General features: G+C 39.6%; 1 protein-coding gene across 2 annotated transcripts in view; it reads right to left on the bottom strand.

Moving 5' to 3' along the window:
- The window catches only part of STK38 (serine/threonine kinase 38), a 45,441-nt gene that overhangs the window by 16,659 nt on the left and 9,951 nt on the right, over positions 1–18,831 (bottom strand). For both annotated transcript variants that reach the window (XM_082662999.1, XM_082662998.1), the window contains exons 3-7: positions 10,889–10,940; positions 9,839–9,961; positions 8,033–8,116; positions 4,048–4,171; positions 1,669–1,823 (exon numbers count right to left, since the gene is read on the bottom strand). In XM_082662999.1, coding sequence (XP_082519125.1) covers positions 1,669–1,823; positions 4,048–4,171; positions 8,033–8,116; positions 9,839–9,961; positions 10,889–10,940 — 538 coding nt within the window. The remainder of the gene's footprint in view (positions 1–1,668; positions 1,824–4,047; positions 4,172–8,032; positions 8,117–9,838; positions 9,962–10,888; positions 10,941–18,831) is intronic.

Genomic DNA, 18,831 nt, shown 5'->3' with positions numbered 1-18,831 from the left:
CGGTCCGGGAAGATCCCACATGCGGTGGAGCAACTAAGTCCGACAGCCACAACTACTGAGCCCACACGCTGCAACTACTGAAGCCTGCGCGCCTAGAGCCCGTGCTCCACAACAAGAGAAGCCACCGCAATGAGAAGCCCACGCACCGCAACGAAGAGTAGCCCCCACTCACTGCAACTAGAGAAAGCTCACGTGCAGCAATGAAGACTCCAGGGAGCCAAAAATAAATTAATTAAAAAAAAATAAAACCCTTCTATCAGGCACAGTTTAAAATATATATATATATATATATGAATCTGAACTTAAGGACAGAAAAATAATTTCATATACATTAACATTTTAAAAGCAGAATACCAAGCTATTTACTTTTACGATGCTAACTAACTGTACATAAACTGACACAAACAGAAAAGGTACTGAAGCTATTTTACTAGAACAGTGGTGATCTTCGAACGATAACATTATAGGTATTTTTCTTCTTTATAGCTCTCTGTATTGTTCAAACTTTCCACTACGTATAGACATTATTCTTAAAATAAAGAAAAAAACTATTAACTAGAAGAAATTATCTGACAAACCTCCTACCCTCTTTAAACAGAAAGATTAAGGTTTTCAAAGAAAGTAGACCAAAACTTCAGATTTTTCAAAGACTGTTATCAAAAGACAGTAAGAGAGGGCTTCCCTGGTGGCGCAGTGGTTGAGAGTCCGCCTGCCGATGCAGGGGACACGGGTTTGTGCCCCGGTCCCGGAAGATCCCACATGCCGCGGAGCGGCTGGGCCCATGAGCCATGGCCGCTGAGCCTGCGCGTCCGGAGCCTGTGCTCCGCAACGGGCGAGGCCACAACAGTGAGAGGCCCGCGTAACGCAAAAAAAAAGAAAAAAAAGACAGTAAGAAAGAAAAATACCCTAGGAGTTAAATTTACTTTACTACTTTAAAGAAAAATTCAGTCTAGACAACAATTCTATGTACCAGAACACAACAACCTAGAATTTTAGAGATGGAAGAGACTTTGGAGCTTCTCTGGATCAATATATTCACTTTATAGATAAGTGAGATCCAGACAGTGGAAGAACTTGCCAAGGAGCATCCAACAATTTAGCAGCACAGGGATTCTCTTCTGATTTGCTGTGAGTTTAAGAATCAGGCAACTAACCTCATTTGCATGTCTAAAGATGACTAAAAAGACGCCATCACAGAGACTGAGTAGGATTCTGCCTTAAGCAGAGGGCACAGGATTTGGAACCTGAACTTTGTAGCAGATTATTGTTGCTGTCGCCTCACTTCCTGGTTCTTGGCTGGGATCCTCAACAGATGAGGTTGCCCAACAAAAGGGTTCTCAATAGGTGATGCATTAGTATAGTTAATTATATGCTAAGAGAAGATGACTATCTTTGGCTTTATTACAAAATAACTTAAATCAATTTTATTCTTCATCATTTTCCAAAATGTTCTTTATCTTTACGAGGAACTGTTCAGTCAAATTATGGAATTCATAAGCCTTTCAGAGAAAGTAAGTAAAAGCAAACTTACCTGTAAGAAAAAGAAAAAAATGTACCGGGTAGCTCACAGCTCCCCTACTGTGATTACTGCAAGCCACGCAGGTGTTAAAGCAGAGGCTGCTCAGACAGGTAAAGACACGCTGATCAGGCTGCTACTCCCCACAGTACCTTGCTGTCCAGGAGAAGGTTGTCTGGTTTGATGTCTCTGTGGATGAATCCGAGTTGGTGGATGGAGTCTATGGCTAATACTGTCTCTGCTGCATAAAACTGAGTCTCCTCTTCTGTCAGTGTGTCTTTCTTCATCAGCAGGGTCATCATGTCCCCTGGAAACAAGATACAAAGTACACACACACACACAAAACAACACACGAATAAATGCCAGTTTTCAATGTGTCTCCCCTATCTGCCAATGTAAGGCGGTGCTAAACAGGCCTCTGCTCTGTCCCAGAGATTACCCACTACGGGCGGAAATGCCCAATATGAGCAGAAATGGTAAGCAGTTTCTAACACTTACAAGGTAAAATTCACAGCCAGGGATTGCACAACACTTTCACCTAAGCTAACTGATGCTGACCCCTGAGCTGTGATTTCCCTTTTACTTTGGAGAAAGAAAGGAAATTCCTCTCACACTAAAATAAATAAATAAGTAGACAGATAAATAAATTTGCTTAAGATAATTTTTTGGACTGGGGAAAAAGCTACTTTACTTTATACTTTGCACAAATATCTGCAAACTTCTCTCTACCTAGAACCAAATGGCATTTCCACATAGGCTGCACTGCCATTATCAGAGAGAGGCTGAAATGCCAAACAACAAAAACATAAAAATTCTGGGAGGCTGAGAACAAGCTCTCCAATGTTTATTCACAAAACACTAGAACATAAATTAAAAGGTGGGATTTAGGTAGCAAAGTGTTACTCAACAAAAGCTAAATATGAACTGAAAATGCTACAGACTAGGATGTGTAATAGCTGCCTCCCAAAAGTACACGGTGAACACGTCCCTAGATCAGTTGGGTTTTTTCTCCAGTGTTTTATTGTAGGTACTTAAATATATACCAAAATGCTTTATGCAACTTTTACAACACAACATCAGTATTTTAGCAGTTAAAAGGTAACCTTAGTTTTCTGCAAAGTCAAAATTTAATTATTTCTGCTTAATACCATCAACATAAAATGGTGAAAAAAAGATTCTGATCCTAACTCAACAGTCAGACAAAAGGAAAGCAAAGGAAATATGAATAAGCAGTTTAAAGCTAAAAGAAACAGGAAATATTCAGTTTAGATCGCATAGGAAGACATTTATATTAGAAAACAGGGAAAAGAGATAGAAACCTCTGATTTTAATAGAGCGCCGTGCTGCTTTTTAAATTTAATTTATAACTTTGAGGGAAGTTTTGTATTCTTGGAGAAAAGTGGATATTTTACCCTTGGGCAAAAATTAAGCCATTTATTAAAATGCTCCTTTTTGCCCCAAAACTTGAAAAACATGATTGCCTTATTACTCCTGGCAGCAAGGCATTCAATCTGGAGGCACATCAGAGACTCAGGCTAGCTCTAAGTTATCTGTGAGGCCTTAGAGCTGTGGCCCGACCTGTGTGGGCCTTGCCCAGATGATCAGAGCGCTCAGGCCAGGCAGTCTATGGCTCTGCAGGCCAGCTCCACCAGGTGCAAAGGGCAGGGTCCAGGAGACAAGAGAGTCTATGGAAGATGGTGCAGGTAAGGTTTGAGGAGACGCATGTCAAGGGGCTGGCTGGTTGCTGAACTGGTTCTTACTCCCGTTTAACGACTGGCATCTAAATGTTAAAAAGTTTCTCCTCATTCTATCAGATAGATTCTTTTCTAGCCTTCATCAGTTGTTAATAAAAAGTTATTGATGACCCTAAATCTAAACTAAAGGTTGTCACAAGATCAAATATTACACCACAATTATATTAGTTTTGCTATAGAAGCAAAAAAGAAAAAGTTTTCTTTCTTTCCTACCAGTGTGCTCACAGTCTGTCTGCTCACTGGGAAACAGACTGTGTTCCCCAGAACAGATGCATGCTCTGTTCTGGGTGTACTTTGGAGCTGTCTCAGACGATGCACATGCCGAGTTACATAAAACTTGAAATCTCAGAAATGAGAAACTGATTGTGGCTACTAATATAGGTAATGAGAAATTCACTTCTTATAAGTTATAGAAAAAAAGTTGAAGCAAAGAATGTAATAGCTTCAATTCTGTCACTGGGGTAACTAATTATACATGATTCCACTGACAGGAGGGCAGGCAAAGCCCCTAGTTTATTCCTATATATTTAGAAAGAAAAAGAAAAGAAAGAAATATCCATCTGAAATTATGAGAATGAAGGAGAAGGTTACTTTTACGGCCCTAAAGCTGTAGAAAGGCACCCCAGCACAGACAGGTTACTGACCTCCTTACAGACCTAAAAAGATACAGAAAGCAACTTTGTGAGCACGATTAAAAGTAGAAAGGAGGGTTAATTGATGTGATAGAGAAACCACAAAACAAAAAGGAAAAATGACCTTTCATCGTCAAGTAATTACCTCCAGGCAGGAACTCCATGATTAGGTAGAGGTTTAGCTTATCCTGAAAACTATAGAACATTTTCACAACCCACAAACTGTCTGCCTCCACTAGAATGTCACGCTCCGCACGAATGTGGCCAACCTGGAGGTACACGCATTTGATTAATGACAAGCCTTGCTCTGCTTTATTAGACTGTATATTTGTTTAAACAATTTAAATACTGTTTTGAGTATTAAACTGTGAAGATACAAAAGATCTAATTTATGCTTAGGCAAACCTACTAACTCAAAATTGACAACATTTGACTTGAAGGTATTCAGTGATGAAAACTTGAGTGATGAAAGGCTTAAAAAATGGCAAAATCAATGGCTTGAATGCAAAGGGAAACTTTAACAGTGCTATAAATGGAACCTTTGATTAGTTAAAATTACCATCCTTTTGCATATCTTTTTGTCCTAATAATCCTTTTTGATAGAAACAAGTCCCCAAGATGAGACTCTCTAAACACATCCTCCCTCAGGTCTTCAATGACATCTGCAAAGACAATGCCCTGGTTGACAATTCCAGAATACTCTGATGCCACAGCATTCAGTTCACTGCTGTGCACACAGGATGTGCTCGATCAGTTCTTACTGAACTTAAATAAAAGAACACCTAAGAAAAGTTGTAGATTCAAATTTATGACCTTGCCGTTTTCTATTTTTACTGAAATATCTAGCGAGGAAGACCAAGTTGCCAAACGTTCGGGAGAATTAATTTATTATTATCAAGTTTACCTTATCTACTTTAAGCATATAATAGTAATCAAAACACTGCTGCATATTATCAAGTCCCACCCCCTCTCCTCTTATATAAAGTGTCACAAGATGCAAAACTGGGTTGAATCAGGTCTAAATTTATTAAGACCCAGTCCAATCCTTGAATAGAGGTTTTGACCTTAACATGTGTTCCAGGGCTGGACCTCCTAGAATATGTTCAGAGGTAAAGATATACCAAGTTCACAAGCCGGCACTTCTATTGGCAAACTCAGCCCATGGTTTTTGTTTTGAGACAATGAGCTGTATGCTTGTTTGTTTTACTGGGATGTCTTTACCAAAGACACAGATCCCAGCCCTCTCTCCTGTCTTACACCTAACCTGCCTCATTCTTCCATGCTAACTCCCACAGGCCTAAAAGTATTTGAGTTTTCAGTTTCTACCAAAATTGTTCTTTAGGAAATTTTTAAATAAATTCAATGTCTTAAAACAGGGGTCCCCAGTACCCATCTGCAGCCTGTTAGGAACCGGGCCGCACAGCAGTAGGCGAGCAAGCGAAGCTTCATCTGCTGCTCCCCATCGCTTGCATTACCACCTGAAACATCCCACCTCCCCCCGCCAGTCCGTGGAAAGATTGTCTGCCATGAAACCGGTCCCTGGTGCCAAAAAGGGTGGGGACCGCTGTCTTAGAAAATTTACATTTTTACATCTCTACTTATGGTATGAGGGTGGGAAAAATGGAAGAGGATAAGGGTGATAAGGAACAGTGCTATAAAATCATGAAGAAGCCAAGTAATGCTCTGAGGAAATGCTCATGCCAAAAATGCATTGCTAAAATGCAGACCTGGCTATGACCCAGTCAATTACTACACGAAGACCATACACGGCAGCATTCACCCACCTCTGCTTCCCTTGTCTCCTGTTAAGGCCTCTACCTACTGTAGGGATGTACGGAAAAGAACAGACACTACCACTGCCACTTGTCACTCGCCTTAGAGGGCAGGATGGTGACTGCAACATTCTCAGTTTGTCACAGGGAAAGCTACAGGTACTGTGACCACACCTTGCCCTTCTCTTCTGGGGCTGAGACAGCAGCTAAGAACCTCAAGATCTAGGGGTGGAGTCAGGTGATTTTAGGGTAGGGGTGGGAAGAGCCAGAGGTGCAACTCACACCAGAGGTTCCCTTTCCCCTGTTCCATAAATATTGAATGGGGTGGGGGAATCACATGCTAGCTGCTACCCTGGGCACTAGGGAAGCAGAGATGAAAGTCAGTCTTTGGTTCCATCCTAACACTATACTGGCATCACAACTGGAGGTTTTCCTTTTGCACTGGAAGAGAAACATGAAGAGACTAGCTACATGCTGGTCTCTTATTCTTTAAAATTTATTTTCCAGGTAGCAGAAATTTCCATCTTGTGGGACAGAATAACAACCTGAACTCTCAGTGGGTAGCTGTAATTCCTGCTCAGTTTTGTAAGAGCAAGCAAAAACTTTTCCTCTGGATAAGCCACCTACACCTACAAAAAGTTAGGCTCTGAATCTATACTTTGTCAGCCCCACCCAGAAGTGATGGATTTGCCCCACAAAGCTGCTGCATGCTTCCTCAAGACGGCTGACCCAGGTAGAGTCTGTGGCCAGAAACTTTAATTGGACCACACTGAGATCAAACTTAAAGAGCTGAGTCCATCAGCAAGGTGAGCTACTAATTTAAGTTAATGCATCATTTAAAATCTTAATTTTAAACATTAAAATTTTTAACAGAACAGACAAGTCCTTTATTTTCATGTAGAAAACTTAGAAACTGATTTTGAGGAAGGTACAGTACTTGAGCAAATGTTTTTACACAATATGTTTGGATCATCCTGTTACCACTTCTGTTACCTCTGGCACATGCTATGAAGGATTAATAAGTCAAACTCATGATGTGTACTTCTCTTTACAATTTTATTCTGAACGGTAATCATTTGATAAAGGAAGATTTTGAGTCTTGCTTAAAACTATAGGAAACATATCTTGTAAAAATAGAATTTACTTGTGAAATACAAAATATACTGACTAATCAATACAGTCTTACATTTTCCTTTTCAAGATTAACTGAAACTCTTTCAGTGCCTACACCCATATCACACACTAATTTTTAGATATAAATTAATAGGGCTAGTGTGCATTTTGAATAAGGTTGGTGTTAGCATAAACTATACTGTCTGAAGATATACTGCCAGGGTATTTGATACTCTCGACCAAAATTCCTGGGAGTCTAAAGCTTCTGGGTAATATCGGAAAATTAAAGAGAAAATTAAAATCCCAAATTTTGAGCTGGCGCTTAAATGAAGGGCAGAGAAGCCTTGATTACACCTCCTCTCGAGCAGCAGGAAGGACTGGGTGTGGGGCTGGTCTCCATCCCGGCTCTTAGGCTCTGTATCCAGAGGTCTCATTTCCATGGGGTCTCTCTGCCCTCCTGCAGCAACTGGTATTCTACAGGATATTTGCAGGTGTCACCCATTACAATCTGTTCTTAAGCAACCTGCTAAATTAAATTAGATTTATAGAAAGTCTGCATTTTCATTTTTAATGTATTGTCCAATATTTAAAAATCTTAGTTTATTCTACATGAAGTACTTAATGCATCTTATAAATCTATTTGCAAAGTAGGTTTGAGGTTTTAGAAAGTATCCTTAATCATTAAAGGAGAATCTGCATTGCTCTGCCTTTTGCATTATATTTTTTCGAATGCATTCCAAAAGAAGACTGGTCTTAGGTAGTGATGAGCCACTGAGAAGACCCAACTTTGGTTTGCATGTACAGAATGAAGCAATGTAAGACACGTTTTAGATCGCAAATTCTAAATTCTAATTGCTAAGCCTCAGTTCCAAGGTGTATATACAACTTCTATCTCTCAGCATTCAGTAAGGAACATGCTACCACAGTAAGAAACACCTCAAAAAAAGCCTCCTGATGACAAGGACAGCTCGTGATCAACTGGGAGACACAAATATCAGATATTTCTCTAGTAGGTTTTCAACTTTAAAAAGTCTGCACATGATGTAGAGGCATTATTTGTACTTTTAAAATACATGTAACTCCTTCTTTTGGGGAGAAAGAAAAGTAATATTACATGTATATTCATACATGACAGGGCTAAAGAAAACTAAAATAGGAATATACACTTCAATTAAGCAAAAGAACAGTTCTAGGAGACAGAAATTCACAAGCTGACTAAAATCGCTGCTTCAATTGTGCTCTTACCTGTTCTTTTTCAAGCATATCTGCTTTACGGAGTATTTTCATTGCATACACATGCCCTGTATCTTTCTTCTGAACAAGCCGCACCTAAAAGTTATAAAGAAATGCCAAAAGTTCACAATGCCAAGCTAATGCTTTCATGTGTTATAGGAAGTAATGTTTAAACTGGAAAAGTACTGTAATTTTTATGTAAGCAACTAGCAATAACAAAGCAGAAGAAAATGTTTTTCAATGTTCCAAAATGGATATATTACACACAGTGAAGTCAGTGCTGGAAACATACTCAAATATCTCCACATCTGAACAGCTCTGGCTCCCTAGCTGAACAAATCAATCTAATTTTAAACCCTCACTGTGGGAATTCCCTGGCAATCCAGTGGTTAAGACTCGGGGCTTTCACTTGCAAAGGGCCCGGGTTCAAACCCTGGTCGGGGAACTAAGATCCCGAAAGCCACGTGGCATGGCCATAAAGAAAAAAACAAACCCTCACTCTGGAACTTAAGGACTCATTAAACCCATGGCACATGTCAAGCAGTCAGCTCAGAAAACCTAAGGAAATGATTACAACAATGTTTAAAACAATAGCAAAAGCTCAGGTATAGGAAAAAAAAATGCCTGGAAGCATTATTAATAGGATAATAGCATAATTAGGGAAATAATAGCATTAATAGCATAATCAGGGAAGTAGAGTTTTCTGCAGTTCTTTCTCTTTTCTATTTTCAATTTTTTTTTAGAGAGAACAGATAATTCATGATGAAAAGAAAATAAATGGTCTGCAAACCCAAACAAAACTTCTTGGAAATTTCCTGCACATCCTCCCCCTCTTCCCCCAAGATATGTATGTTTTCTTCTCCCTGCACCATTCTTTATGTTCTCCTCGAGTCCCACGTCCCCTCCTCACTGAATAGAAAGCTCTTTTAGAGATGGTCCTGTACCTTTCCCTCTCTCAAGGGGCCAACACGGATTCTGAACCATGAGGGATCAATTTATCTTTCACCTGTGCCTTTGAATATGTACTCACATTTCCCCTAGGTACTGGTTTTTAATACTATGCTGCTCCTTTTATACAATGATAATGAAACTAACACATCAGTAGGTCATCCACTTTGGGCATTTTCCATGAATGGAGATGATCTTGCATGGGCTCATTCAAACCCTCCCCAACAGACTGCTCTTGTGACCAAGCAGGATGCACATGCAAGACCAGCTGGGACGAAGTTGCAAATGCTTTCACTCTATACCACCACTTACATAACTTATTTCTATAAATTCTGTCACCTAGGGCCATCTTTTTAGAGCTGTACCAATCTGGCGGGAAGAAATAAAGGGTGGAGATATGCTGTGAGTTTGCTCCTGGAGAGGCAGTGTAATGCAAAAAGCAAGACTTTCAAGATCAGGAAGACCTAGGCCCTGCTTCTGGTACCCCTGCTCAATGGTTATGTGATGCTGGAACATTACATATCCCCTCGGAGTCTTAATCTCATCGTGTATAAAATGAGTTACTGTCATGATTCTAGGAGAAAAGCACTCAGTAAATAATAAATATTGATTTCTTTCTACCTTTCAACTCTCCCTTTAGATCAATACTTAAAGCATCAACATCATCTCTGGAAAAGCAGAGAACAACCAGATCCCTGGGACAGTGGAGAGGGGAAGAAAAAGAAGACAGAACACTTAAGATGTGGGGCTGGCATGCTTGACCCACGCACTCCATACTTCCGTTATATCAAGAATCATGAGCTCATGGTGTTAGAAGCTTTGAAGTTCTGTGGTATTTCTGTATTTGACAAGTCGCTGTGGTTTTTTTACCTCACCAAATGCTCCTCTGCCTATTACTTTTAAGGACTCAAAATCTTCCAATCCAAGTCTTGTTCTCTTCAAACGAAGAAACTCTGTTTCCTTCCGAGCATGTGCTGATCTCCTGAGTCGTTTCTAATGTTTAAATAAAGAGGGAGAGAGGTGGGAAGGGGAGGAGTTGGAACTCTGAAACTCTGCAACGAAGCTGTATTTGTGGTTTAACCCACCTGCAAAGCAGGGCCACACCAGACTAAGCATCATCTGTTCATACATGAAAGCACCACAGAATGACCCTTACGAGATCACTCCTCCCTTCCCAGGCCTTCAGATACAATAACCAAGCCATACTGAACAGACGGTGCCTCCTCTGAGGGCTGACTAACCTACATCAACAATCGACTTTTCTAAAGCTTCTAATGAAGGAAGGATAAACAACCAACATTTTCCTTTAACCCTCCTTATATAAAAGTGTGGTTTTTAAATTTCCCTCTGGATTTTCTTTACAGATTGTGGTTCATTTTATGCATTAACTTTCTACTGTTCCTACAAGTCTTGGGTATTTTTCACCATTTTCCTGGGTTCTATGATTCATTCCTCTTTTTGAAAGCATTTCCACTGTCATTTCAGTTCCTTACATGGTTTCGAGTTAACTATATTTTCTGCCACATCTGTGGGCATTGGAGGGAAGGGCTGATTTGAGAGAGATTTTGCCTTGACAAAGATTTTAGAAATTTGCCCCACTTCTATGGAGCCTTTTCAGTGAATTAAAAATGCTATAATTTTCTTTTTTTTAATTTTAATTTTATTTCATCTCTTCCTTTTCTTGGAGTTCTAAAGCTAATTAATTTATTACAACAGAGCCTAGAGAAGTCATCCTCTCCTGGTACTTAATAATTAACTTCTCCCTCTGCATGAGTACCTAAATCCAGAAGCACACCAGCCCTCATAATTTCCTGTTATTGAGTCAAAGCCACTCCCCTGTGCACCAAGGCTAACAACTTGCTGGATAAGATATGATCTGCCATGCTGGGTTTCAAGGAAAATTTTTTCAATATTAATTACCTCTTCATCTTTTAGGCCTTCTTCTTCCATCACTTTTTCTAACTTCTTTTGTCTAAAAATAAATAAAGACATATGAAATAACATTTGAATGATAACTTTCCGTTATCTATATGCAAACAATTTTTTTTACTGATAAAAACAGGTAAATCTCAAAATGCTTCATTAAAACAACAAATTACAATTATTAAGACAAAAAGATTCTCACCCTTTGTCAGTTCTACATTTTGACAAAAATTATATGTTAATGCAACAAAGAATCTTATTTCAAAATGAAAAGTTCTCTTTTTTTGGTAACATTTCCTCCTTAACAAACCACAGACAGCTGGTGTTTGATAACCTCTTCTATCAGGGCGTTTCTCTCCTTGTCCCTGACTGAAATCTACTTCCTTTACTTTCACATCTTCCTCCTCCTCCCTGCCACAAGCAAAGAGTAATAACAACAAAGGTAAACACAGAATTTGGAGATTCAAGGGGGGGGGGAATGTTCAAAAAAGATGACTGGCACTGCTGTTAAATCTTAAGACTCTAAATCCTTGGAGTACTAAACTTTAGAAACTGCATCCAAGAATGTTTTTGATCTGTATTCTCATACTGATTTGATAAAACTAAAAGAAACAAGTAAAACTTCCTTACAACAAATTCCACACAACTTTTATTTATTCGGCATAATAAATGAAAGCACATGGGCTGGAATCTCCTCTATCACTTATCAGCAATCCAGACAACAGGCATGCTGAGCAGAGCAGGGAAGAAGTACAAGGTACACGAAGCAACAGCCTGTGGTCTAGCGCAGCTGAGGCACACACGACTTGCAATGCCACACTAAGGTTGGCTCTTAGTCTGTAGACCTCAGAGCTATCAGAGGCTTGTGCACAAAGGAGTGGTGTGATGAGGTTTCTATTTCAGAATGGCAGCCCAAAGTAATGAGCTGATGGACTGGCAGGGAAAGCAACTGACAAAGACGGAGGCAAACTGGAAGCTATCGTTAGTCCGACGGACAATAAATACCTGGAACTAGGGCTGGAAACCTAGAATGAAGTGAACAGAGCTACTGCAAAGATAACCAACTGGCTGAAGGAGTCAAGGGAACAGTCTTAGAATTTCTTGTGTGGGAGGATAATGATGCCACTAACCAAGACAGGAAGCACAGAGAGAGGAACATGGGAAGATAATGAGTTTTATTTTAGTCAATGAGTATTTATTGCTATAATAGTATTTAGTTAAAATGAATATTTTTATTTAATTATATTTAATTACTGTTAGAAATCATATTATAGTACAAATCCACAGGCTGAGATGATAAACAAGAATTTGTGTCCAAACTCCCAGGAAGTGAAAAGATCTACTCTGACCGTGACGGGAAGAAGAAAGCATCTGCATGGCTCCCAGTCTGCTCACTTTTCTTCTAGTTCCCAGAATATTTTGGGATATGCATCTTTGTGTGCATATGTATTGGAGGGAGAAGGCTGTACTATTGGCAATTTCAGGAGTGAAAATTATTCCATTTCCATGGTTAAATAGTTGAAGTAGGGAAGAATAAGAAGAGTCAATGCATGGCAGGAACTATAAGAACTCAACCATGGTCAGCTCCTTTTGCGCCTTGAGTATCAAACACCATCATACTTTGACTATATATTCTTTGAATGACCACACCAGACTGTGACAGCAGTCCAATGTGCTATCACACAATGTGTGTCACAGAGACAGCCCAAATTTTAAAACTAAACTGGACAGTATTCTACAGCTCTGTTGCAAGTATAATTAAACTGGTCTCAGTAGATAACCTGCCTGAGAGTAAAGTTAACAGAATCAACGCCTTGAACACAATCAGATTCTTTTCTTCTTTTTGGCCGCGCCACGCGACTTACGAGATGTGAGATCTTAGTCCCCTGACCAGGGATTGAACCCAGGGCCTCAGGCGTGAGAGCTCGGAGTCCTAACCACTGGACTGCCAGGGAATTCCCCTCAGATTCTTTCATTAGAGAAAGTACCCAGAAAAAGCCTCTATCATGCAAAATTATCCATGGTAATGATTTATTGGGACCAAGCAACAAAGATCTTGAAGACGCAAAATTGGCAAACACGGTGACGTCTTACAAAAGGCTTACAAGTGACATCCTCTGTAAGACAATACCAAGGAATTACTAACTTAGTTAGACTCACGTTGGCATTGTGATGACAAGAAAATGGCCATATTTTTGGAGATGCATACTTAAGTACGTAAGATTGAAATGACAGATGTTTGAAATTTGCTTTAAAGCACAATAGCAAGAAAGAATAAAATGGAATAAATGAAACAAATTTAGCAAAGTCTTGATAATTACTGAATCTGAGAGATGACTATATGGGGGCTCATTGTATTAGTCTTTCTACGCATGTGTTTAAAAATGCCCACAATGAAAAAAAAAAAAAAAAAAAAATGCCCACAATGATTAAGAAAGGCAGGCCCCTCCACCACATGTCTCTCTGGTCGCAGGGCCCTGCAAGCTAACACTCCAGCCTTTGATGAGGCCTCTTCAGCTCAACTCCAGTGTTCCAAAGCAGAACCCTGGGAGGGAGAGGCACTTTCACACACAGAGGCCACACCCAACCCCACCCAGCAAGGCTTCCGGGAGTGAGCTCCATTTATTATCATGTGAGACCATTTCCCACGTGAGATGGTAAGTTCTTTTGAAGGCAGGGACCACATCTGAATCCTCCTTCTCCACTAAGAATAATGCTTTGTACACAGCAACTTTTTAAGATGTATGTTGCTAAATTAAAAAAAAAAAAGAAAGAAAGAAAGAAAAAAGGTCGGAACATGTCACAATGTACACACACATTCATGACTACTTCTTTTAATTAGCCCCCTTCACTACACCTAATTTAGACTCGCCTCCAAGCACAGCTTGATTCAGAGGCAGCAGGGATGGGAGGAAAAGGCTAGTCCACTCTACAAGCAAGTTGAGTAGACAATATTTCTAATTTCTGCTGATGACACACTTAAAATAATCAGGAAAAATGGTATAGAAATAAACAGTGGGCATCTCCATGATCAAAACTGAATTCTCAAGAAATACCCTAAAAATGATTACACAAAATTTTAAAAATCTCAACAAATTACTTTTGTTTGACTGATATCTAGTCAGTGAATATCATTAGATAAGTCTAGACTTAACCATTTCTGGGGCCCAAATAAAACTGACACTTGCTCACTAGTAATAATCACACATTGCAACTCAGTATCAGATCAGACTAAAAGCAAACAGTTAGGAAAACCTCGGTAAGAATATGGAAGACAAGCAGCAGAAAATGCTGGTTCTCAGAGGGTAAAATGCAGGATAGTTCTTATTTGATTTAGAGGGAGAGCATACAATTATTGCCTATTGAATTAGGCTTTTATGGCTTTAATTAATCCACCAAAATAGTATTCATAAAGAACAGAAACAACACAGAATATTGTAAAAAGAAATGCCAGCTGCCTCAGTTTTGATTTCAAACTGCTCAAATTATCCAAACCATTAATTTTCTATGAACAACTAGGCAATTATCAACACCTATTTCTCTTATGTGTACCTAGGATCACATAAGAGAACAGGAGAATTGCTGTTCCTGGAGAAGCTTACCACAGAGGCCACTATTGAAGGCAAACACAGATTAAAAAAAGAATATGAACTTGCACTACTGAAGGGATTCAGTTTACCATCTATAAGTAGCTTTACTAAGCATTCTGCCACACTGTACAATGGGCACTAGACTCAAGGAATTTAACTGTGTTGAATCCAATATGTAGAACTTACTGTAGTGTTTCTATGAAACAGCCCAATGTTCTCATATTCTACCTTTATACAGAAAACAATTTGCAAATGATTTTTTTCTTCTGTCTTTAGGCTTTGGTCTCATTTCCCCTGCAGTAAATCCTTTGTTCAAATATAACCCAGTGTTCTACTATAAATGGAACAGCACAAAAGTTGCATATAAGTGGGAGAAATACTAGAGATTTTAAAGGCAACAAGACAAGGCATATACAAACAAAATAAAATTTTGTATTACAACATTATCTCTTTTATTAGCCCTCAAATTTACTAGCCTAATACCTATTATTTCAAACTGCTCATCATATATTAGCCATATACCCATAATAAAATGTTTCTTTACCATCAATTGTCTCATATCATTAAAACTCTGCTTATTTATCAAGGTTCTGTGACTTTTCCCCCATAACATCAAAACACTTGAAACTCCATTTCTGACAGTTCTAATTTTAGTTTACTTACTACTGTGGAAGCACCTGACAATCACTGTTTTTCTTTCCTTTTTTGTTAATTTTTAATTTTTGATACAATTTTGAAAGCTTAAAATCCATTTACAGTTATTACAAAATATTGGCTGTATTCCCCATGTTGTACGATATATCCTTGTAGCCTATCTTACACCCAATAGTTCATACCTCCCACTCCCCTCCCCAAACTGCCCCCCCCTACTGGTAACCACTGGTTTGTTCTCTATATCTGTGAGTCTGTTTTTTTTTTTTTGTAATTTTATTTATTTTGGGCTGCACTGGGTCTTCATTGCAGCGCGCGGGCTTTCTCTAGTTGTGGCGAGTGGGGGCTACTCTTTGTTGTGGTGCGCGGGCTTCTCATTGCGGTGGCTTCTCCTTGCTGTGGAGCATGGGCTCTAGGCACATGGGCTTCAGTAGTTGTGGCACGTGGGCTCAGTAGTTGTGGTGCACAGGCTTAGTTTCTCTGTGGCATGTGAGATCTTCTCGGACCAGGGATCGAACCTGGGTCCCCTGCATTGGCAGGTGGATTCTTAACCACTACGCCAGGGAAGTCCTCTTTTTTTGTTATATTCACTGGTTTGTGGTAGTTTTTAGATTCCACATATAAATGATATCATACAGTATTTTTCTTTCTCTGACTTATTTCATTTAGCATAATGCCTTCCAAGTCCATTCATGTTGCTGCAAATGGCAAAATTTCATACCTGTTTATGCCTGAGTAGTATTCCATTCTATGTGTATGTATATATGTACATAAACAGCATCTTCTTCATCCATTCATCTGTTGATGGACAATTAGGTTGCTTCCCTATCTTGACAATTGTAAATAATGCTGCCATGAACACTGGGGTGCATTTATCTTCTCTAATTAGTGACTTTGGGTTTTTTTCCAGATATATACCCAGGAGTAGAACTGCTGGGTCATATGGTAGCTCTATTTTTAGCTTTTTGAGAAACCTGCATACTGTTTTCCACAGTGGCTGCATCAATTTACATTCCCACAGACAGCGTATGAGGGTTCCCTTTGCTCCACATCTTCACCAACATTTGTTACTTGTATTCTTTTTTTTTTTTTTACTTGTATTCTTTTTGATGATAGCCATTCTGACAGGTGTGAGGTGATATCTCATTGTGTGTGTTTTTTTTTAACATCTTTATTGGAGTATAATTGCTTTACAACGGTTTGTTAGTTTCTGCTTTATAACAGTGAATCAGTTATACATATACATATGTTCCCACATCTCTTCTGTCTTGCATCTCCCTCCCTCCCACCCTCCCTATCCCACCCCTCTAGGTGGTCACAAAGCACCGAGCTGATCTCCCTGTGCTACGCGGCTGCTTCCCACGAGCTATCTATTTTACGTTGGTAGTGTATATATGTCCATGCCACTCTCTCACTTTGTCACAGCTTACCCTTCCCCCTCCCCATATCCTCAAGTCCATTCTCTAGTAGGTCTGTGTCTTTATTCCCATCTTACCCCTAGGTTCTTCATGACCTTTTTTTTTTCTTTTTTTTTCTCTTAGATTCCATATATATGTGTTAGCATAAGGTATTTCAGAAAGAAAAAAACAAATACCGTATGCCAACACATATATAGAGAACCTCACTGTGGTTTTGATGTCCATTTCTCTGATGATTAGCTATGCTGAGCATCTTTTCATGTGCCTGTTGGCCATCTGCATTTCCTCTTTCAGGTGTCTGTTCAGTTCTTCTGCCCATTTTCTTTTTTTTTTTTTTTTTTTTTTTTTTTTGCGGTATGTGGGCCTCTCACTGTTGTGGCCTCTCCCGTTGCGGAGCACAGGCTCCGGACGCGCAGGCTCAGTGGCCATGGCTCACGGGCCCAGCCGCTCCGCGGCATGTGGGATCTTCCCAGACCGGGGCACGAACCCGTGTCCCCTGCATCGGCAGGCGGACTCTCAACCACTGCGCCACCAAGGAAGCCCTTCTGCCCATTTTTTAATTGTGTTGTTTGATTTTTTGATGTTGAATTATATGAGTTGTTTATATACTGTTTTTCTTTTTTAATTTTCTAGGGGTGATAAAACCTGAAATAAAATAGTCTTATCAAATTGTATCAACAAACTCAAGAACAAGTATCAACTCATGTCCAAAAAAGAGGGCACTAGAGAAATGCAAAAAATACAATGAGATACCACCTCACAACGGTCAGAATGGCCATCATCAAAAAATCTACAAACAATAAATGCTGGAGATGTTGTGGAGAAAAGAGAACCCTCCTACACCGCTGGTGGGAATGTAAATTGGTACAAGCATTATGGAGAACGGTATGGAGGTTCCTTAAAAAACTAAATATAGAACTACCATATGATCCAGCAATCCCACTCCTAGGCATATATCCAGAGAAAACCATAATTCGAAAAGATACATGCACCCCAATGTTCACTGCAGCACTATTTACAATAGCCAAGACATGGAAGCAACCTAAATGTCCATCGATAGAGGAATGGATAAAGAAGATGTGGTATATAAATATACAATGGAATATTACTCAGCCATAAAAAAAAATAATGCCATTTGCAGCAACAAGGATGGACCTAGAGATTATCATGCTAAGTAAAGTCAGTCAGAGAAAGACAAACATCATATGGTTATCACCTACATGTGGTATCTAATTTAAAAAATGATACAAATGAACTTATTTACAAAAATAGAAATGGACTCACAGATCTTGAAATCAAACTTATGGTTACCAAAGGGGATACGTGGGGGGAAGTGAAAAATCAGGAGATTGGGATTAACATATACACACTATTATACATAAAATAGATAACTAACAAGCACCTACTGTATAGCATAGGGAACTCTACTCAATATTCTATAATAACTTATATGGGAAAAGAATCAGAAAAAGAATGGATATATATATATATGTATAACTAATTCACTCTGCTGTACACCTGAAACTAACATAGCATTGTAAATCAACTATACTCCAATAAAAATTTTTAAAAATAAAAAGCAGGGGCCTCCCTGGTGGCGCAGTGGTTGAGAGTCCGCCTGCCGATGCAGGGGACACGGGTTCGTGTCCCGGTCCGGGAGGATCATCCACATGCCGCGGAGCAGCTGGGCCCGTGAGCCATGGCCGCTGAGCCTGCGCATCCGGAGCCTGTGCTCCACAACGGGAGAGGCCACAACAGTGAGAGGCCCGCGTACCGCAAAAAAAAAAAAATAAATAAATAAATAAAATAAATAAAAAACAGAACAGCAACAAAAAAAGAGGGCGCTAGGGCTTCCCTGGTGGCGCAGTTGTTGAGAGTCCGCCTGCTGATGCAGGGTACACAGGTTCGTGCCCCGGTCCGGGAAGATTCCACATGCTGCGGAGCGGCTGGGCCCGTGAGCCTATGGCCGCTGAGCCTGAGCGTCCTGCGCGTCCGGAGCCTGTGCTCCGCAACGGGAGAGGAGGCCACAACAGTGAGAGGCCCGCCTACCGCAAAAATAAATAAATAAATAAAAATTTTAAAAAAAGAGGGCGCTAAAAAGATTAACAAGGAAATACTAATTCTGAAAAGTTCAAAGTATCTACTGTTTTTTTAAATGAAAAATAATGGTGATTTGATAACAAAAATTACAAAAACATTCTAATCCTCTTAAATGTCTAACATTCTCTTTTTACTGTGCTTTGATTAATTTGGTCTTCAAGAAAAGAAAAACCATGAAAGC

The sequence above is a fragment of the Grampus griseus genome (assembly GCF_964374135.1).
Source record: "Grampus griseus genome assembly, chromosome: 10".
Taxonomy (NCBI): Eukaryota; Metazoa; Chordata; class Mammalia; order Artiodactyla; family Delphinidae; genus Grampus; species Grampus griseus.
The sequence above is the reverse complement of the archived record's forward strand: the minus strand, read 5'-3'. Positions and strand labels throughout refer to the sequence as shown.